General features: G+C 53.4%; 1 protein-coding gene across 2 annotated transcripts; it reads right to left on the bottom strand.

The window, feature by feature from the left end:
• Nucleotides 1-1,973: 1,973 nt before the first annotated feature.
• Nucleotides 1,974-17,905, bottom strand: PPARD (peroxisome proliferator activated receptor delta). Of its 2 annotated transcripts, none has more exons than XM_050911269.1 (7): nucleotides 17,846-17,905; nucleotides 6,708-6,936; nucleotides 5,826-5,977; nucleotides 4,916-5,054; nucleotides 4,116-4,318; nucleotides 3,325-3,778; nucleotides 1,974-2,933 (listed from the first exon to the last, which is right to left on the bottom strand). In XM_050911269.1, exons 2-7 carry the CDS (start codon nucleotides 6,835-6,837, stop codon nucleotides 2,686-2,688), a joined length of 1,326 nt encoding a protein of 441 aa, XP_050767226.1. In that variant the 5' UTR covers nucleotides 6,838-6,936; nucleotides 17,846-17,905; the 3' UTR covers nucleotides 1,974-2,685. The 2 variants fall into 2 exon arrangements, with proteins under 2 accessions (XP_050767226.1, XP_050767227.1); XM_050911270.1 differs by having other exon boundaries at nucleotides 3,325-3,775.
• Nucleotides 17,906-21,730: the final 3,825 nt, after the last annotated feature.

Genomic DNA, 21,730 nt, shown 5'->3' with positions numbered 1-21,730 from the left:
TGGGGGCACTCGAGCAGGGGAGGAGAGGGAAGCCTCGGGGTCTGCAGCTGCTCCCTGCAAACTCTCGGGGGTTCAGACCCGGCCAAGAGCAGAGCCTGGTGCCAGCACACGGCCGGGCTGTCCCTGAGCCCATCCTCGCCCATCTTGGGGTGGCTACGCCTGGGCTCAGCTCATTGCCCAGCTTCACCCTGCAGCAAGGGCTACGGCAAAGATTTGGGGCAGGGAGCGCTCGGTTCTGAGGCCAGGACCCTGCTCAAGACCGGCTCTTGCTGCCTTTAGGTTTGATGGCAAACGCAGGCAGGAAAACCACAGCAGCTACGAGACCCGGGAATCACGGAGACCTGGGAATCATGGCAAATCCCTGGAAATCATGGCAAATCCCTGGAAATCACAGCAAATCCAGCAAATCCCATCGGCTCTGCTGGAAACCCTCCCAAGGGCAGCCCCCCTGGGGCCGAGAGAAATCCCACAAAGAAAGGCTGGATGCTAAAAGGTTCTTAAATACTTAGTTCAGATTTATTTAAAGTCAAGTCAGTTTGTGGACACTATTTATATTATTAAAAACACTTGGAGGTTTGTACTTCTAGCAAAAATATACATTTCAGTTTGAGGGTTGTTACACTGTCGAGGAGGGAAGAGCAAAAAGTTCCCCAGGTGATGAGCACACGAGTCCCGCATGCCGGCCACAGCGAGGGATGCCACCGGGGGCTTCGGGAAGGACAAATCCCCCGGGCTCCATCCAGCACACGCACATCTCCGGTGCCTTCCCCAAGAGGGCTTCAAAGTGCTTTAGAAACGGTAATTCATAACACCCCTGCGAGGTAGGGAGGGGAAGGGGCTGGGCGGGCAGAGGGCTGGGAAACTGAGGCACGGCAAGGAACCAGAGGGCAGCGGCAGGGGCAGGTTTGGGACCGGCCAGCCCTGTGACACAGAGGGGAAGCCCAGCACTCTTCCCCTTCAGCTTTTAAAGGAATTATTGCACCAGGGAAATCTGCTACCCTGAAGAGGAGGAAAATAAAATAAAACTGACTAATTTGCTCCCACAACCCCTCCTTGGGAATATCAGTATTTTAATAAGGCTGCTCGGGACACACGGGACCACAAGCTGCAGATGGGTAAGCGCCGCTTCTTAGGTCAGACACCGTCATCCCGAGAGGGGACCGAGCCCTTCCCGGATCCATCCTCTCCCCCAGAGCCCGGGTGACGCAGCCCCCCACGCAGGGGTCCCGTCCCAGGCACAGGCAGCACCGTGGCGTTTCACTACAGCTGCGAGAAGTTGCGAGGTAAAGTTCCAGAATGGCTCTGGGTTTAGGCAGACCCCGAAGCCTGGAGCTGTCCCCGCACTCGGGATGGCGGCAGAGGAGGACAGGGCAGCTTCCCCGACCCGGCTGCGCTCGCCAGAAGCTCCGGCTCATTGTGAGCATCCCACCTTCTCCCTCCCCTTTTATAAATACTTGGCATTTACACTGTGTTTTACAGCTGCAAAGCTCTTTGCAACCAATGCACTAATTAATCCTCGTGCTCCCGCTCCGAGCAGAGAGCAGGTGACAATCCAGCTCCCTTTCACAGAGGGGAAACTGAGGCAGGGCAGTTAACAGACAGGTCAATGCCTTTTCAGCATCATGAGCATTGTGGGCTGGCCGTGGCTTTCCCCTTGCTGGCGTTGCTGAAGGCTTTGCTTGCTGCGGTGCTCACAGGAGCCCTGCCGCTGGGGAGCCTCTGCTGCCCGCACCGCCCTGCAAAACCCCCAGAGCCCCCCCGGGGCTTGGGAAGGGAGCTGCAGGACAAGCTGCAAGCCCTGCCACCTAAACCCCGAGCAGTCCCAGGCCTGCCCCTGGCCCTGCACAGACCTTTTTGGTAACTCACGTCTGTGCAGAACAGCCTGGGGAACCAAACAGATTCTGGCCTCTGCTCTGAAGGTGAATTTTTAGGAGTCGACCCCTTTCCCTCCCACCTCCCCATCCCTCTCCCTCTCATACTGAGGTGCAGAGGGGCAGGCTCCCTCTGAAATGAGGGTACCAGGAGCAAGGGCTCCCACACGGCACTCAGGGGAAGGCAGAGATCACGCAATCCTTCTGGGAGACAGGAATATGCTGCCCAGCGAGGGGAGGCTGCGGCTGAGGGTCTCTGCTAGGACAGCCCTAACCGTCTTCAAATACTCTGACTTTTCTTTGGGAAAGAGAGAAACTTCCTTTCATTACACTGTCCTAGACTTCACGGCTCAGGACTGTGTCTTCGGAGTGCAATACAAAAAAGAAAATAAAGACAGGCTGTAAGTGCTGTTGCTGGCCCCGCCGGACACCCACACCGTGCTCGCGTCTTCTCATGACCAGAGCGTCCCCCACCGTGCCCAGCTGCCGCAGGAACCCCACCGGCTGGGCCATGCGAACCGGCCGGCTGCCCCAGAGGCCCCACGAAGCAGCTGAAGAGCTGGGCCACAGTAACGGAAACAATAGCTTATGATTTGCCTTTGTAAATTAGTTAGTGTGTGTTAGTGGAAGCCCTGGCCTAGCAGGTGGTGGCTGCAAAATCTTACGGCATCTTGCCCTATGTACTGTACCTCAGGGTCACATAGAAAAGAGTTTCCAGTAGAAGAAATGGAAGACATGGGGAAAGGTTTTCTTTGTTTCTGTACAAAGAGTCTTGATGGGAATCCATGGCTTCATTCTCATAAATAACAGGTCCTTAGTACATGTCCTTGTAGATCTCCTGCAGAAGCGGGTGCAGAGATGTCTCCGTCTCCGTCTTCTTGATCTTCTGCACCAGCTGGGCGTGCTCCGTCACCAGCTGCCGCAGGTCGGCCATCTTCTGCAGCAGCTTGGGGAAGAGGTACTGGGCATCCGGGTGGTTGGACTGCAGGTGAAACTCCAGCGCTTGCAGGATGTTGTCTTGGATCTCCTCCACCTGCTTCACGTTCATCAGGCCAGGACGGTCTGCGGAGAGGAAGCACGGTAGCTGTAGCGTTATGGTGTAGCCCTGCAAAGCACATGCTTCTCCTGGGGAAAGGGAGATGCGGACTGTAACCCACCCACCGTGACTCCAACCTCGTCAACTAGACAAGGGGAGAAGTGTGCCCCTGGACACATATCCCACAGCAGCATACGAGAAGGAGATGCCACTTCTGCACTCCTTGTGCTTGGTTCAAGCTTGCTAGGCGTCACCACCACGGAGAAGCTTTGGTTTCACTTCTTCTCTCGTCCCCCTAAGACTTCCCTGGCTGATCTCAGGGCCAGCTGCAGCTCAGCTCCCCCAGCCCACCCCAAACCACCTCTAAGTACGGGAGGACTCTTCCTGACACTCGCGTGGCCAAGAGCGCCCGCTCACCTCCGCACAGGATAATGGCAGCCACAAACAGAGAGAGGTCACTGTCATCCAGCTCCAGCGCGTTGAACTTCACAGCAAACTCAAATTTGGGCTCCATGATCTCGTTGAAGGGCTTGCGAAGGCTACGCAGGAACTCGCGGGTCACGAAGCCATTCCCATCGGCCACCAACAGCCCATCCTTGTTCATGATAGAGGCCAGCATGGCGAAGATGGCCTCGTGCACCCCGTACTTCAGCAGAGTCACTTGGTCATTCAAGTAGAGGCCTATGAAGCTGGGGATGCTCTTGGCGAACTCGGTGAGCTCCCGCACAGTTTCCACTGAGGTGCACTGGCAGCGGTAGAAGACGTGCACCCCGATCTCCTTGTAGGGGGGAATGCCGTTCACTAGCTGTTTCCACACCAGCCCCTTTTCTGCCTGCCACAAGGTGTCCATGTCATGGATCACAAAAGGCTGCTTGAAAAAGAAGCAAGAAGTTAGGAACCTGCCGCGGGGACTCGAGATACCAGCTCTGCCAAGGACACTCGCATTTGTCTGCCTGTCCTTTGCTGTTCTCTCCCCACTGGGGCTGACAGTGCCCGGGCAATCTGCACTCCCCCATAACAGCAGAAGTCTGCAGAGCAATGGGAATTTTCTCAGCGAGGGGCAGGACGCGTAGAGCCCACCTGGCTGCAGCTGGGAACTGGTGCATGTGGAACAGCTACAGCAGGAGGGAGACGAGCAGCATCTCCCAGAGAACAGCCCCCCTACGCTGCTCAGGGCCAACCCCGCCTGCCCTGGGGAGGGAACTTACTGGGGTGCTGCTGGCCTTCCCGGTCAAGATACCTCTCGCCTTCTTTTTGGTCATGTTGAAATTTTTCAGGTAGGCGTTGTAGATGTGCTTGGAGAAAGCTTTCAGGTCAGCCACCTGCGGGTTCTGGCAGCTGATCTCGCTCGCCGTCAGCCCTGCCACCAGCTTCCTCTTCTCTGCCTCTGGCATGCGGCCGAAGCGGATTGCTGTGGGGGGGCAAAACCGGCGGGTCAGGACACTGGGGATGACCCCAGGAGACGCGACCAGGGAGGCAGCAGTCTGCTCTGCCACTGCAGACAGAGGTCTGCTGGTGAACACCTGCAGCAACGCAACACGGTGCTTCTCCAGGCCTGCAGCTCCTCCAGCATCGACACCTTCATGAACCAGCCGTTACTGCTACCCTTGCCAACACAGCCTCACACTCCTCTGGGCTCTCGCACAAACCCTGCTTCCCACATAAACACCTTTCCTTGGCCAGGAACAAGATGGTTACACCTGAAGTTTAAAAATCCCAGCATAGAAGAGCAATATATGTCCAGTTCCCTCTGGGTGAACCCGTAAGGGACAGCCACGTGCCGACAGCCAGCCTGCACGGTAGGAATGAACAGCCGCTTCTGGTAAAGAAGAAGGGGATGAAGAGTCAAAGTCTCAAAGCATTGGGTTTGAAAGATGATCCCCTAGCAAGAAGAGAGCCACAGGATAAAGCAAGCTACATACAGCCTCCCCGGGCGAATCCTTCATAGAAGGGCAGATGGCCCCGTGGCACCCAGCCGGCCAGGCCTGTGGACAGCGGTGACACTCACCGTTATGTGACATGCCCAGCGAGAGGCATTTCTGGAAGCGGCAGTACTGGCACTTGTTCCGGTTCTTCTTCTGAATCTTGCAGCTCCTCTCACATTTCTCGTACTTCAGCTTCATGCGGATCGTCCGGCGGAAGAAACCCTGCAGGCAGGCGGCACAGAGAGGGACGGGGAGCAGGGGAACAAGGGAACAGCAGCGTTAGCACCTGTGGTTTGGGACCAGGCTGGTTTCTTATCCTCAGGAGCCTCACGCAGGTTCAGCCGGGTGGGGAGGAGGAGTCCTGGGTCTCTTTGACACAAGCAGAGTCTCTGTCTCAAGGAGAGGTTGTGCGGTGGGAGAAGGGGGCTGCAGAGGAGGAACCGTGGAGGGCAGCCCACGGTCCGGTGCTGGAGAGCTGCGTGTGTGATGCTGCAGGCAGCCAGCAGGGAGGGATGGAGGAACAAGCTGCGGGCCAGCCCCAGCCTGCAGGAATGTCTGGCAGGACCTGGGCCGCTAACACAGCCCCGCTGGCATCTGCTGTGGGGGAAAGAATTTCAGAGGCACATCCAAGCTGCTGGCCAGTGATCCCAGGGGGATAAACACACAGCTCACTGCTGATCTGCAGCACAGAAAGCATCTTTAAAAGCAAAGCCAGGGTCCCTGTGGGGACAGACGGATTTGCCTTACAAAGTAAAGCATGACAGGGCAAGATTTGGGCTATACGCATCTCAGCTGCCTCCCCCAGGACAGTATTTGCGTGCCTGCCTGTACTCTCCACACTCTCTGGACAGGTTGCAAATGAGTTTTTTACAATCACTCAATCCCGCATCCCTGTTTTGCTGCAAATCTGCTTGTCTGAAGAGACAGCATGGTCCCTGGGGTCTAATCTCTGCTTGGTGTGGCTGAACCCAGCCCTCCCCAGGGCGTACGTACCTTGCAGCCCTCGCAGGCGTGCACGCCATAGTGAAACCCCGAGGCTTTGTCTCCGCAGACCCTGCACTCCATGTTCAGCGCTCCCGAGGCCGCCTCCTCGCAGCCCATCTGCAGTTGGTCCGACAGGGAGGGAGAGGAGCTCTGCGAAAGGTCTGCAAACACACAAAGGGATATGTCCTTTCGTGTAGTAGCCACAAGCCCAGCGTTGCGTCTAACTCCTCCAGCCATGGGGCTGACGAGGGATTTCCAGCACTGTCCCAGCCTGCCGCTGGCGTTGCTTCTGAGCAGTTAACCTCTGAGATCAGGCACTGGCTGCAGGCAGATGCCATGCACAGAGCCAAGAGTACCCCCAGTGCGCCCAGCAGCTGAGAGACTCCACATCAATGCTGATTTCTTCCCTCCGGCATTCACGTCTAGGCAATGAAACCCAACCAGCAAATTTTATAATCCCCAGTTGGCAGGCAGCTGGCACCGGGCTGCCCAGCTGCAACGCCCAGGGCTCTGCAGGAGCCTCTTCAGCACCAACAAACCTTCTCCCCCAGCTCCTACAATCAGTTTGTACTGAGGACTTCAAGAAGTGGCCAGGGAAGCATTCTCAGGCACCCCGGGAGTCTCCTCACTCTGGGGCACAACGTTACCTGCCTGTCCTTTTAATTTCCATCTCCCAACCCACTGCTAACAGCTGTGCAAGTGACCGCCGAAGAAGAAATAAGCCTCTCCATAACTTGGCTCTCGATGCATTATTTCCCAAAGGGAAGAGATTAAAACAAGCCAAACTCCGTTCACGGGCAAGTCCTCTGCCCATGCAGCTGAGCACGCTGCCCAGAGGACGTGGATGCCTGGATGCTCCAGAGACAGATGAGCTCCCGTGGCTCCACTCACCTGTGTAGCTGCTCGAAGGCAGCGAGCTGTCTGGTCCTCCACTTGGGTCCGAGGCTCCGCTTGCCACCATCACTGCCTCTTCCTCCTCCTCTTCCTTGACCTCAGGTACTTCCTCCTGTAGTTGTTCCATAATTGATCACCCCTCAGTGCCAAGACTGCAATCCCTGTCATAGCTCTGGCATCATCCACGTCTATCCGAGATGGACCCTACCAGGCTGTTCCTGCTAGCCTGCGGGACAGAGGGAGAAACGTGCGGTGTCAGCTCTGAACGCCCACACAGAACATCTCAGCAGCAGGGCGGTGTGTAACCACGCTAGTTCTGTTCTGCTTTCTCTCCTTATCCAGGGAGACAAGCAGAACTCGGAGCCTTTTAAAGGGTCACTTTGCACTCTGGTATAAACACTCTGTAGGACTCAAGGAAGCAAAAGCTCACCGGAATCGTATTTAAAGCCCAGGAGACAGAGCCCAGACCACGAACCAGCCCAGACGCCACCCAGGGACCTAGGCTCCCCAGCTTGCAAGTCCCATAGCAGAAACACTGCCCCAGACAATGTCCCCCAGAGCCGCTAGTGCCCTGGGATGTCACGGTGGTAGCCAAGGCTGGGGTTTGACAGAGCCAACACCACCAGAAAGATTAAGGTAGGGCTGGCTTCACCCTCCATCCCCACCCAGCCAAGGCAGAGTTCGGATCGAGGGCAGCAGCTCAACAGGGAGCAGCAGTTCCGTGCCCACGGGTGGGAGATGCTGGGGGAGCAGGGCTTGGTGCAGCAGCAGGCGGTGGCTGAAAGCCCCTGGCCCGTGCGAGCCATCTGCAAGACCGATGGCTTCCTGCCGGCCCCCGTGCTCACGCTCCTTCCCGTTACAGCACTGCCAGTTACAGCATTTGTGTTTATTTTCACTCATCGTGTTGTAACTGGCCCCAGCTCCTCTGCCAAGAGCCGCTGGGTTGAATGTGTTGCTGTTGCTCCGCACAGCTGCCGGGCCGTGCTCAGCCACGGGGTCCAGCAGCGTGATCGTGATGGCCACACAATCCAGCTAGTGTCTTAATCCTGGGTTTCCTGTGGGAGGAACGGCCCCGTCCTCCCGCCCTGCGTGCTTCCGCTCCTTGTTTGCCTTAGTCCATCCCAAACAGCCCACAAAAAACTCAAGCCGTGCAAGCGATGCATCGCCGGTACCATGAACATCGCAGAGCCGTTCCCACCTCCCTCCTAACCATGCTGGATCTCGCCCGAGTGTCCACCTCACGCCGCAACATCCCGGCACTCATCTACCTCCAGATCTTGATTCCTAAACTGACTCTTGCTTGAGTAATTAATATCTCAAGTCCAGTTTATGTAAAGTTGCATCCACTTCCTTAAAGGAGCTATTTTTAAGTGGAGAAATATCCATCGGAAAAGCCACTGAAGTCCAGCTTCCACCAGGAAAGCCTCAATTTGCAGGCGCAAGTTAAACTGATGCGGCATCTTCAAGCCTGCAACAGAGTGAAGTGAACAAGCTACTCACAGGGGACTCGCACAAGGGCAACTCCCAAGCACCAGGACGGTCTGTGACCCATGCCCAAGCCCACGCCGCAGCACAGGGCTTGCTGGGGGAGGGCAGCAGTGACCCAGGACTCCCTGGACTCGTTTTCCCACCCGCAGCAGACCCTCACGCCTGGCACTTCGAACTTGAGCCGCAGCCAGCTCCTTGGATTCGCTGGAAAGCTGTCAGCGCCGAGCAAGGTCAGAGCTCCCTGCGAGATCAAGCAAGCAGCCGAGGGAGAGGACAAAACCTGCAAGTGGGAGGTTGAATGCAAACATGTCGCAAAGCCAGGACACAAGTCATCCCCCGGAGCCGGCGCTGCACCGGAGCCTGGGTCTCCTGCGAGCGAGGGGGCTTTGCTTTTCCCCTCCACGCTGGGAATTCAGGCTGCAGGACAGACGGCTTTGTTTCAAGGAGAGGTACGTTAGAGGCAACTAGCAAGCACGACTGCCCTGCTCTCCTTTACAGCAGGAGCAGGCAGAGGGGTGCTCAGACAAGGGCAGAGCGCTCCCTTCCCGTGCCTCTGCAAGAGCACTAAGGGACCATTGAAGGGCTGTGTTATCCTTGGCCTCCTCTCACACATCCCACGCGGTGGGACATGGCACACAGGCAGGAAAACCTATTCATCGGAGATGGAGGGTAACGAGCTCGATCGTTTTGAAGGCTATATATAAATGAATGTACAAACATCAGGAAAACGCTTTTGCCTGGAACAGCAGTTAGTGGGGGAAGCTTGTGGCAGGAGAAACTAGTCTACAGTGGAAAATACATCCAGCAGCAGCTTAATGAGCTTCTTATTAGCTCTCCTTTGTCTCTGGCATCGAGCACAGGCCACTTGCTTTAAACTCAGCGCAGACGGAGCCCTCCGCTTCGCCCCAGATGCCTCATGGCACGTTGCTGTTGGAATAACGTGGGCACATTCCTTCAGCCGCATCCCTGGCACGCTGTCCTCCATCTGCTGGGTCTACTCAGGGTCATGTACTCCTGCGGTGGCAGCGAGTTTGTGACACACAGCTTGCTCCCCAAAACCCACCAAAGCAACCCCAAAACTGTGCTTGGAGTTGGTCTGGCTAGAGATGGGCATGCAGCCCTGAGAAGGGGGAAAGCAGAGGGCGAGATGTGCACAGACAGCAATGCCAGGCTCCAGCTAAGGCTCCCCATGTGCACGCAGGCATTACGGGAAGGATAAGGATTGGGATCCCACCCTTTGAGAGTGGCTGGAAAGCCAGAGAGAGAAAAGCTTTTACCAGAAGGCTCTGAATGTATTGTTTTAATATCTCCTTGCACGCGAAGAGTACAGGGGCCTGGGCAGAGGGAAGCTGCGAGAGCTGTTTGCACACCTGCCTTTCCCTTAACCGTTCCCCTGTTTTCTAAACAACAGAGATAGAGGGAGAGGAGGGGGAAAAAGGAATTGTTTTCACACGGGAGGCTGCACCCCCTGCCTTCGGCAGATGAAAGGCCAAGGCAGCTGCCGCCTGGACGAAAGGCAGGGCACAGGCCGTGCCTGCGCACCCTGGCGTGGAGCAAGCCGGCTTGGCAGGGCCCCCGGAGAGATGTGGACCCCCAGGCCTCCCCTCCGGGACTGCAGAGATTCACACAGGCTTCTCCGTTCGCCTGTGAGCCCGGCGGTTCAGAGTGGGGTATCCTAGGAAGCTGGAGCTCCCCAGAGGTTCGTCCGAACTCTGTCCCTCTGAGTGTGAGGAGGGACCTGCCCTGCCAGCACAGCCACGGGCAGGGTTGTCACAGCCCTGCATCTTTGTGGGACGGCACCGGGCATGGCTGCGTGGATGGCAGAGGATGGCCAAAGGGTCCATCTCAACCCCAGGACCTCTCCATCTGTTCGGTGCCTCCACATCCAGCTGCTGAGTGAGCACACCCAGAGGAGGGATAACTCGGTCTCCTCCCCTTGGCTAAAAAGCCACCCGCCGGAGCACAGCACACAAGCTTCGAGCTGCAGGGAGAAGGGGAGAGACTCCTGCCGGGCATAGCCACCCCCTTTTTCTGTTCAGTAGCTATCACAGGGCAGCGATGGAAAGAGAGGATGGAAACAAGGACGGGGACCATGAATTCCTTCCCAAGCTTCTCCGGAGAATCTGGCAAAGCTGCTTCCCTTCCTCTTCCCACAGGATGGGAACGAGCAAGAGGGCAAGCATCTCGTGACTTGCTCTGCCCTTGCCTCAATCCCCATTCCCAGGAGCTTCGGTAACACTGGCTGAGACAGCAGCCTCCCTCCTGGGAGCCTGCAGCCGGCGGAGAGTGGGTTTGTTTGCTGGCTCCGGGCTTGGGCAGATGCCTGCTGGCTGCCCCCCTCCCACGCTGCAAACAGCACGGGCAACAGGTTTATCTTTACTAGAAGCAGGGGCTGGCACCTATGCCAAGCTAAACCATATGGCAGGAATGGGGGGAGAGACATGGTATGACGAGAGGAGGAAAAAAACAGGAATAAAAGTTAAAAGGGGACAAATCTTCAGCGTGGACCCCCTGCAAGAAGGCAGTACTTCTCCGGAGCTGACCAAGATCCAAGCCTCCAGTTCATCAACCCGCAGCTTGTACCCTTTAGGTCTGAGAGCTCCTCACCGCTGATTAGCATGTAGACCTTGGGGCCAAGTTCAGAGACGAAGAAGCTGACAAACTGGTGAGAAAGTGCCTGCTTCCCCATGGTCTGTGCATGGGAGGGGTGGTGGGGTGATGTGACAGAAAAGCCCAGTTTCTCACCAGTGTCCGAGTCCCGCACGCAGAGCAAAGAGTCACAAAGAGATGCGCATTTCAATACAGACACACGGGCGCTGGCAGCCAGACAACCACAAAGTAAGAGCAAGGAAGTGCTCATAATTAGAAGGGCCTCTTCTTTAAACCAGGTGCAGTTTCACTGGTGGTGAGCTCAAACAAGAGATAATTTCGGTGTGCTCACGGGGTTGGAGAGAGGATGCCTGCCCCCATTCCCCTCCAGGAGAGCCTACATTTGTTTCTAATATATTTATACAGATGGGATTGACCAAGTCCCCATTGCAGTCTGGAGTGTCACCACATGAGATCCCTCCCTGGAAGATGGGAGTTTCCAGGCAAAGTGCCAAAAAAAGGTCCAAACCTCCCAAGGGCCAAGTCACGGAGTTGATCCGCTCAAAGCGGTTGTTCAAGTTACTGTAAAAGAGGTCACCAGGAATTGTGAAAGGGATTTACCGTGGGAGCACTTTTGGCTTGCATTTTTATTCCTCTGGACAAAAATGTTAGCCGAATTCACAGTCAACAGAAGTGAATCCTTTTGGAAGGGACGAGATGAGAACACAGCCCTCTGTACGGCAGTGCTTTCTGTGACGTGCAGCACATATTGAATCCACAAACAAAAACTGAACTGAATCCATAAAAAAAATCTGCTTGCCACTTGTTGACCATCATTTGCAGACGTCCCTTGGGTTATGTCACTGCTTCCGATATCTGCTGATCAAGTACCAGCTTCTGTTCCTCCTCCTACACGTCAGCTACTATTAATAAAAGCCGAATAAGGGCTAAGCAGATGCTGCAATACAGGAAAGGTAACTAAGTGCACAAAACAGGAGAGACAAACATTGAAAACATGTTTGTTTTTGTTCCTGAAAGATCAACATACCCCCTCATTAGCTAATGAGATCTCAGCAGCACTTACTACCCAAGTGCCTCCTCCCTTACTCAAAGTCTTGGCCGCAAGACAGGCTACAAGCAGAAATAAACTTAGAGCTAGCAAGGAAGAGCCCTTCCACGCAGCCCTGGCCAGCGCTGACACTCAGGGCCAGATTTGCCCCTTGAAGCATCTGCTCAGACATTGTACCATGCCCCAGTCCAGTCCCGTGATCTTCTCTCCAATGCTGCTCTGTGCAGGCTATCTGCGTTTCTCCAAGTATGAGCCCAGCCAACTAAGCAGCAGGGTGCTGCCAGAGCTGTTATTACCATGTTGCTGCTAATTACTCAGGAACATGTGACAGAGGGTGCAGGAGATTCCCTCGCTTGCCTTGAGCAGGCAGGCTTGCCAAAATGAATCACACGTCTACTGCATGTTTTAACTCACCCACTTCCTGGACACTGAGAGTAAAAAAAAAAGATGCTAAAAAGGTTACAAAACTCACTGGATTCTTCTCCTTCCATACCACAGTTGACGCTGTTCCCAAAATCAGGTCACGATATTTTGCTCCGAAAGGAACTTCCTGCTTTCTTGCCTGTGCTGCAGGCTTGCTCTGTTTCTTCACAGAGCGAGAGGTATCGCAGAAACAGAAGCAAATCAGACTTTGGGCAATGAACTCACAACCACGTGCAAAAGGGAGTTCTGCTGGGCTGCTCTTCTCTTTCAATTCATCCTCCAGGAGCTGCAGACGTCTGTGGCTCCAGCAGCTCCAAGCACGCATCAGATGAGCTCCGAAATCTTGAGATGGCAGATACTGGGAGAGGGTTAATGCTTCTACAGGAATCATCTCCACACACCTTTCCAGCGGAGGGACTCCCTGCCCTCTTCAGCCTCTGATGAGCCAGGCTCCACGGCTACCTTTTGCAGAAGGGGTAACAGCAGGGTGGACAGTGAAGAGCTGAGCAGTTGTTAGCTCTTATCTGAAGCCCTGCTTTGTGACCTTCAGCAAATCCTGTCAACCCCTATTTCCTTCACTATCACAAAAAAAAACCCAAACCCCACACCCAAAAAACCCAAACTCAGGACTTTTACAGTGCTTCCTTCCTGTTCCTTTCCTTGCTGCACTAGTTCACAGAGACGGCATGTTTTGGAAGCGCAGAGGAATACATCAGTGCCAAGCGTCATCGGTTATTCCCGTATTATGGATTTTGACACCTGTTCGCAGTCACGCTCGCAAGTCTGGCCTCCCCGGCCCCAGGTCAGCACACCGCACTGCTCGTGACCATCTTCTCCTGTTGTACATTCCTATATGAAGCATTCCCAGGATTACTTTCAGCAAATAAACTGGCACGTCTCCTCCTGGCAACTGCTGACCGATATTTGTGTTTTGCTGTCAACTCAGGACAGCCCAGAGCACCCAGGGGCAGAAGGGGCATGTGGGTCTGACCCCCTGGAACGAGGACCACAGCCAGGAAACAAGCAAGTACCAGAAAGGTGACACCATCGGGGCTTCTCAGAGCTGGAAATGGCATAGAAGTGTTGCTATTTGAGAAGATCATGAAGTCTGGTAAGGAGAGACGATCATCCCCACCACACCCCAGGGCATAGCAGAGGTGGCCGTGAAACTGTGGCAATGCTTTGGGAACACACACGCTGCTGGGAGAGAGGCACAGAGCAGCTTGCACGCGGCTGCAGAGATGGCTAAGTGTCCGCAGGGGACTCTGAACCCACGGGCTTGCTCCCGTCTCCTGGTAGGGACCCGCCGCCCAGCCCCGCATCTCCTATTCGTGCTCCTCCAGCAGCCTCTGTTGCTGCTCCACAAGCGCCAGCTTTCACATCCCCGCTTCTTCTCTGGAAGTGCCAAAGAAGCCGTCTGGGATATATTCCCCTTTCCTTTACCATCCCGAAGGCGAGGAGGTTGGCGGCTCAGAGAACCCACCGAACCACTGTAAGCTGATGCTTTCTGAAACTCCTGAAGTCCTCTCACGCTTTACTCCCGGGCACCCGGTTTGCTTACGGACCCCTGCTCCTCCTGAACCTGAGCAGGACACATGGAAGGATCTGGTTTCAGGAACAGCAGTAATTATAGAACAGGGCTGACGAGGGAGGAGCTTATGGGAACAGCAACAACACTTCCCAAGGCAAACAGTGGGCACAGGGTGTTACAGACTCGGAGCAGCATTTAAACAGAAAATCAGGAAAGCAGCAGGTGGAATAAGCTGTCACTGCAAACGGGAGCACGGCTGGCAGCGAGTAAGGCCGTCATATGGCAGGACCCATCTTAGTTTTCCTCAAAGTCTCAGTGTCACTGGGAGACCAGCAAGTGTCACCCCTGCTTTGGATGGGGCAATCAGCTCCCCAGAAAAGCAATGAAGGGTAGAAAAGCAGCAGCAGGCCAATGCATTGCCCTGGATCACACACATGTGCGTGCAGCCTGCTCTCTGGAGCCAAATACCCAGCAGGCCAGCAAGTTTTATTGCTAGGCTGCCAGTGCTCCCAGATCCAGGAAAATGCCCACAAAAACAGTAGCAAGCCTTCTCCTCTTTGCAGCGACAGAGATTTTAGATCCCATGGGTTAACCAGGGCGGGGGGGAGAAAATCCACCAGCCTGTAAGTTTTGTTTTGCTTACACTTGGACTCCCAGAGAAGGGCTACTGGTTTTGTAGACCTTAGCAAAATATCCTGGGCATCAGCCATGCCGCTCTGATCCCAGGACGCAGCTGACAGTGAGCGATTATGCCCAGGCACAAGTTCAGATGATTCAGCAGGGCCTGGGAACGTACGCACCGAAACGGTTAGAACAAATCACTGTGTTCGCTGCATCTTCATTTCAACCACAGAGCAGGAAAAAAGAGAGAGTCTGAGTTTGACTGCATACATCTCCATACGGAAAACTCCAGAGAACATCAGAATAACTTTGTTACACAAACTAGTTCAACACCCTCTTAGGGAACTAGAGGGGAATGATGTTTCCTTACTATTTTTGGCCACATTCACACAGCAAGAGCCGACTGGAGGAACAGAGGTTTCCCTGTGTTTTCAGCAGCGATACGAGCAGCGATCATGTCAGCGTGATCCTGCCAAGACTCCTCTGCCAATTAGAGGATCGCAGTGTGCTCTGACCATTTGGATTTCCACCTCAGCCCCTAGAAAACAAAACGCTTGAGCAAAGCATTAGCACCTTTCATAACATCGTCACGTCTTTGGCACCGTCGTGGGGGTATGGAGAGAGCCGCAGAGGTACACAGCGAGCCAATGACTACCATTTCCCAACACAGCCAGCTGCTGGGAGCTCAGAGGGCTCCACCAGTTCCAGCCCCAAGCTCACGCTCACCAACAACCCTTTTCCAGAGATCCTCATGTCCCGAAGTCCCACAACACAACACCTACCCCATGGACATGAGAACCCACGGATTTCTTTCCGAGATGCGGGTCTCTGACCATCAGCCCTCATGGGTTTAACAGCTTTCAAGGTCCAACAGCTCTAGCAGAATCCATATAATCAACTTAAAGGTGAGAAGCACATTTGGGCATTTTCAGAAATACTCCAGATTTGCATTAAGATGAAATCAAGAGTTGCATTAAAAAAATGTTTGTAAAAAGTCAGGCAGGATAGATATTTGAGCTTAGGTTCCCATCACCAAGGTGACTGCACAAAACACTGCTTATTTTGAAACCATCTCACCCGTCCTCTCTTCGGCCTGACAAAGCCTTTCCTAATGAGACACTCATCCTAATGAGGTGGTAGTATGGTTCATAGTAACGTTTGTCTTAACAGACCATCAAAAGAAATGCTTCCCTATCAGCTCAGGTAGGAAAGTTCATCTGCCCTTTTAAACCACCAGAACTGTTCCCTGTCTCCATCCCACATCTCTGTTACGGGGTTGAACGTGCATGTTCTGGTTTTTGCTATTCCAAGTTCCAGTTCCCAGAGCAGGGCAAACCAGAAATTGCAGCATGAGGGCAACGATTCTGGTTAGCATGGACATTATGTGGCTGTTGCTATCCACAAGCCTCAGAGATGTGCTCTGGCTTGACCCAACACCAGGAGAAATGTTTGCGTTTCTGGCTTGTGCTTTCATCCTGCCACCTCCTCCCCGGTCAGGATTCCCCTGCAAACCACTGCCTCCGCAAAACCCAAACCTTCGAGCAGAACCTGTCCACAGGGATCCCCAGGGAAGCACCCTGACACACACACGTATGTCAGAGTCCTTTGCAAAGCCCATTTGAAAGACCTGACTCACATGATCTCAGACGTTTACAAGCTCTTGGCTAAGCCTTGGAGGACACAGACATTTTCCAGACGCAAATCATAACAGTGAATATTAGAGCATTTCAAGAAGTCATCCTGAAACTAAGATACAACTCGAGTCAGTTCTGCTCTGAACCCTTCTTGCAACCAAGCAGGGCTCCAGTGAACGTCATCCCAAAACATTTATTTTGGGGAAGATGCATTTCACAATCTCCTTGACCAAAAGGCTTCATATTGGCATTAATCGTTCCACTCTACACCCTGCTTTGGGAAAGTAATTTCCTCGGCTTTCTGCCAATGCAAGCGCATTTCAGAGTATAAAATAATAATAAAAAAAAAATTAGTTCTGCAGAAAAATTGTATTTGTACTCACTATGGAAATCACTTCTGCTTGTCTAGACTTTCCCAGAGTCTCAAAAATTATTGCAGCAGTGATAAGCAGTATATCTCTGAATAGTGACACTTCTAGAAAAGCAGAGATTGCTCTGCAGCGCCTGATGAGAAAGCAGCTACACAGCCTGAAAAATCTGTGGGTATCAGCAAGGGCAGTTGTTCCTGCTATAAAGCAAGGGAGCCAATACAACTCACAAAATAAACCAACATCTCTAAAATTTCATAGTGAGGGCAAGCCAGGCTGGGTTCTGGCAGCAAATAACCTTTCAGGCATAAGCACTGTAACATCATCTCACCCAATTAAAAAATCATTTGCATGCCAGGTCCCGCTGCACGAAGGAGCCCAAGAGTCTCTTGTCATGCTAATTCCTCAGTCTCTAAGAACATTTGCAGATTTCCAGTTCATAATTCAATAGCCACAGATGAAATATTCCCCGAAAGGCAACAAGATGTACTGTACAAAAATAAATATTTGTCAACAGGCAACACGCTAGAGAGACGGAGACCATTAACATCAGTAAGCAATTCTGTGTAACAATGCTCTTCTGATCAGCAAAGCCTCATGTGGCTCATTACAAAATCCTCTCCACGCGCTGCGAGCATCCTTGGAAGTCCATGTCTCGAATGCCAGAACAGAGACAGCACAACAGTTGCACAAACTCGACACAGAAAACCACATCTCTGTCCAGCTAAACACCTTAGACGTGTGTTGCGGCAAAAACAAATCCACCCTCTACGTGCAGACAGCCACAGCACCGTTAGAAGCTACATGCAGCATCTGGGTGCAGGGCGACCGCAGTGAAGACTTTCAGGCATCGCTTCAGAGGTGTATGGGCAGGAGAATGTCCGCCCGAGCCCGTGTTGACCCCCTCCTCAAAACGCCTGTCCCAGCTCCGCTGTAACCTGCCCAGCTTTGTCCGAGTAAGGCAGTTACATAGCGATAGACGGTATCATTACTGCTGCCAGATCGTGTGTCCGGATCGTTAGGTGATTGGTTACCCAAGTACAGTCGCTGATCTCATGTGCCCTCCCCAATCTACAGGAGCCAATTTCAGCCATAAAAATCAGTGAAATAATCAAATATTAAGTCGCTGTACTTTGACGGTAACAGTCGGCTTACAAGAACAGGATTAGACCATGATACTCACAGCATACTCCTAAGCGTAATCCCTAAAGATCGTATTCAGAAACTGAACAAAAATAAGGCATGGAGTTTAAATTTAAAAAGAAATTTAAGAAAGTTTAAGCTCGCGGACAAAAGTAAAACTTGCTGAAAGCAAGCCGCACTTCCTAGGCTCTTCCCTATCCCAAGTTTTTAAAAACATACATAGGATAAGTGCTTTGGTAGCTTGCCCACGTGCAAAAGGGAAGGGTTACCTCTCCGGAGCAGCTGTCCCCGTCTGCCTGTCGCTGAAAGCCGTTCAGTTACCATGTCAGCACAGAGAGCTGAAAACCGAAGTAATCTGCAAGAGAACACAACGCGAATTTCCACGGCTGTGCTGAAGGCCAGATATTTATGCCGCTGGGAGAACTGGGCTGGATCCAGCGACAGCTCTGAAATTTAAACACACACTCCCTCTACTGCATGCTGAAACCATAGGCTGGGGTGACTCCCCTCGTGCCGCAGGGAGCCAACTGCTGCATACGATCGCAGCCATCTCCCCCGGGCTCCAGCAACTTCTACAGACCGGGAGGTCGAGCAAAACCCCGGGTGTCCCAACAGAGACGGCCCTGACGCCTCACCAAGCTTTGAGCATCAGGATGTCACCTTTGCCTTATGTCACCCGGTGACAGGCCGATGACCCCGAGCTTTTATAACAACGCATGAAGTTGATGCTAGAAAAAGGTCTATGGTGGCCATCAGGTAGCTTGTTTACTCAGCTTGCTTAATCCACCTTTAAGAGGCTGCCAGAAAGTTACTGCAGCTTTAATGAACTTCCCTCTCGGGTGGTTGAAACTTAAGGATTCGACAGAGTTCATTTACTCTTCTTGGTTTTCCTGATAACTTTGCAAATAGCCTTGTAGGAATTTCAGGATCAGGAGAGCAGTAAGAGACCAACGCTGGAAAAAAAATGGCTTATGAGGCTTTGAACTAGAGGACTTGGAGAAAATATGTTCTATTTTTAGACACAGTTATGCAGACTAACTGGACTAACATATTAAACAAAGATGTTGTGAACATGATGCTACTTGAACCCATGTACCCTCCCTGACATTACCCAGGCTTAGCTGCTCCTCCCACCCCAATGGAAAAGCCCCATTTCGTATTGCTACCTCCAACACGGGATGACTTGCAAGGCAGTCAAGTGCCGGCAATGAACCCGGCATCGCCAGCCCCCCGCCAAGAGGGGCAGCTTGGCAGACAAGCCGGCAAGTTCAGGGCAGAGAGTGAATCCCACCCAGTGCTGCACGCCCTCCTCCGCCTGGGTCAGACACGGCACCGGGAGCTGCAGCTGCTCGGAAGAGGATGAAAAAAGAAAGCAAATCCCCTGCCCCAAAAGCCGAGGCTCCCGGCACACCAGCGTGAGTGTGGAGGGTGTTTCCTACGCCGCCGAGCAGCCCAGGTAAATCCAGGGGAGGGCATGAGTGTGAGATCCAAAAAAATAACCCCAGTCCCTTGCATTGGAGCATCACTCGCATCAGGATCGCTCTTTCTTGCGGTCAGCGATATAAAAATCACAGCCCCCCTTGAAGAAAGTGATTGCCCTCGGTTTAGAGGCAGGGGGGCCGAGACACAAGCTGAGACAAGCCTGCCCGAAGGTCAGCTGGCAAGGAAAGGAGCGCAGATCCAGCACCCAGCCCTCTGCTTTTATGGGGGCCATAAAACTGCACACAGTAACTTCACTTTCACAGCAGGAGGTTAAAGCTACAGCAAGTTTCTCATCCCCGCCCCCCCCAAAGGAAGGTAGTTTTTCTAAACACCCCAGACAAAGTTTTTCTTTAACCTTCCTGATGAGGAACAATAATAAAGTCATTACAGCCCCACCAGCACATCAGGAGCGGGCTTTCTTCATCTCCACCAGCAATAAAGCCCGTCCCTGATTCACTAACAGAGTGTAACGTTGACACTGTCAACGAGGGCATGAATCACATGCTGGGAGCGCACAAATCACGCCCTGAGCTCTCTCCCATCGCAGATCAGAGCGCTTTGCTGCTGCTGCTGCCAGAGATCTGAGAATTAAAACTAAATTACTGGCTCACCTTGTCCTGCTCACAGCTAAATGCCAGGGCATGCCCGATCACCATCACACACAAGGCAATACTTGCATCAGCTCAGCAGGGCACAGAGGGAACCTGCCAGCACATCCCTCCTGAAAGCTTCTTCTTGTATCCCTGGCTGACACACAATAAGTCACGGAAAGAACTCCCACCTCAGCACAGCCTGGAGCACGTTTGTACCAGAAGGGGAAAGGGATTCTCTGCTGAAGGCAGCAAGGGAGTTTGCATGAAGGGAGACGGCAGCAGGAGGGCCAAGCGGAGCAGAAACGAGAAAATGGGACATGGGCCGCTTCAACCTGCAGGTCACCGGTTCAAGAGATCAACATTGCTACCAGCCTTGGGACTCCGATGTATCGGGTGGCCACCGCTGCATCCTCTTTCCACGCTCAGATCCCTCTGCATTGCCATGATGGACGTTGCCCGGACCCTACGGCACGTCCAAAGCCTGCTTGCCTCTCTGCCCACCCATGGCCCGTTCACAGGGGCTTTCCCAACACGTGGGGGCTCAACAGACAGATTCCTTCCTACAAGCACGATTGTCATTCACGTGCAAGAGGCCTCCCAGCACAGCTGTTGAAGGGGAAGGTGGCCAAGGCTGAGATAAGTTACACCGGGACGCTGTTTGAAGCCATGCAGATACAATACAGTCCATGACAGACAGATGCTTTGGGAAAAGCATAGATGGGATCGTCACAGAGGGTGTGTATTCTCTCCTGCTCCACTGACAAGCTGCATCTTCAGCCGTTTTTCCTCTCCGTGCCTTGATTTTCCATCCAGGGACACTAAAACACACCTACCTCGTAAATAGGTTTTGAACCTCAATTCACTGGCTTCTGTAAATAGGGTGGAGGCTCTCTGATCATAAATAAATAGGGCTGTTAAACATCACTTGAGGTGGAGTCAGTGCACACAGACTTTTGGAAGTATAGCAAGGCCAGGAGGCCTTTTGACCACACGAAAAAGGGGAAGTCAAAACTCATCTGGGGAGGAACAGTTCAGTGTAACAACAGGATCCTAGTTGGTTGTAATAACAGAGCTTGGAGCTAGCCAATGAGGGAGGAAAAAATGCAACAGGTTGGTAGAACAAAACAAAGGAGGGAAGCAGGAGGTGAAAGAAAATTAGGTCTCTTGCTTCAAGATCCTGCCACCTACTTCTGCGTGCTCCTTTACCTTTCACCTATGATTTTTTTACAAGTGCTGTTAAAGTTAATTAAGGGTTACACTCAACCCAGCCAGCATGCAGGTACCACCTTCCTGCATTCGGCTACGAGCGTTCGCAGCACGGGACAAACGACCTCGTGCAGAGGTCAAGCAGACCTCAAGTGCTTTAGAGCCACTATTTAATAAAGGTGGCACTACCCTACTTTATAGATAGAAAAAGCACGGCACAAAAAGTAAACATCTTTTATCTGGGATCTCAGGGAAAGCAGGAGCAGAACGTGGAGATATGAGGGATGAGAAAAGGACTCTCAAATCCTTTCTCCTCGAGCAACCCCTCACCTGATGCACCACCGATGGACCATCCTGACCCTCTTGCTTCTCCTTGTTCCAGCCCCAGACCCCAGCAGTGCCCCTCACTGGTACCCTAAAACCACAGGCCAGTTCCCCCCTCTGCTACCCCACCCCTGGGAGAGAAGAAAGGCAGACTGTCCCCCGCAGCCTCCCCCGTGTGGGCCACGTCCCATCCTCCATCTTTCCTGGTTTCCCAAGCAGGAACGAGAGCTTGCACCCTAAAGTCACTGATGTGTCCCTGCCCTGCCAGCCCCCTCCAAATCACTGCCCCCCAAAATCCCTCCCTGCCTCCTCGACGCTCAGACCCATGCCACCAGAGCTCCCTGCCCCTTCCGCCCCACACCCTCAGAAAGCCCCCATCTCCTCAAACCTACACCCACAGAGAGCCCCCGTCCCCAGCCTCATCCCCCATCCCGCAGCACAGCCTGCCCCTCCACCCCATACCTTGACTCCCACCTTCTGTCCCCTGTACGTTCCGCGCCCCACACCCCGTGTCCCTGTCCCCCACGTGTCCCTGTCCCCCACACCCCC

This window comes from Gymnogyps californianus, chromosome 27, assembly GCF_018139145.2.
Source record: "Gymnogyps californianus isolate 813 chromosome 27, ASM1813914v2, whole genome shotgun sequence".
In the NCBI taxonomy this organism is placed as follows: Eukaryota; Metazoa; Chordata; class Aves; order Accipitriformes; family Cathartidae; genus Gymnogyps; species Gymnogyps californianus.
This window is presented reverse-complemented; position numbering and strand designations above follow the sequence as displayed.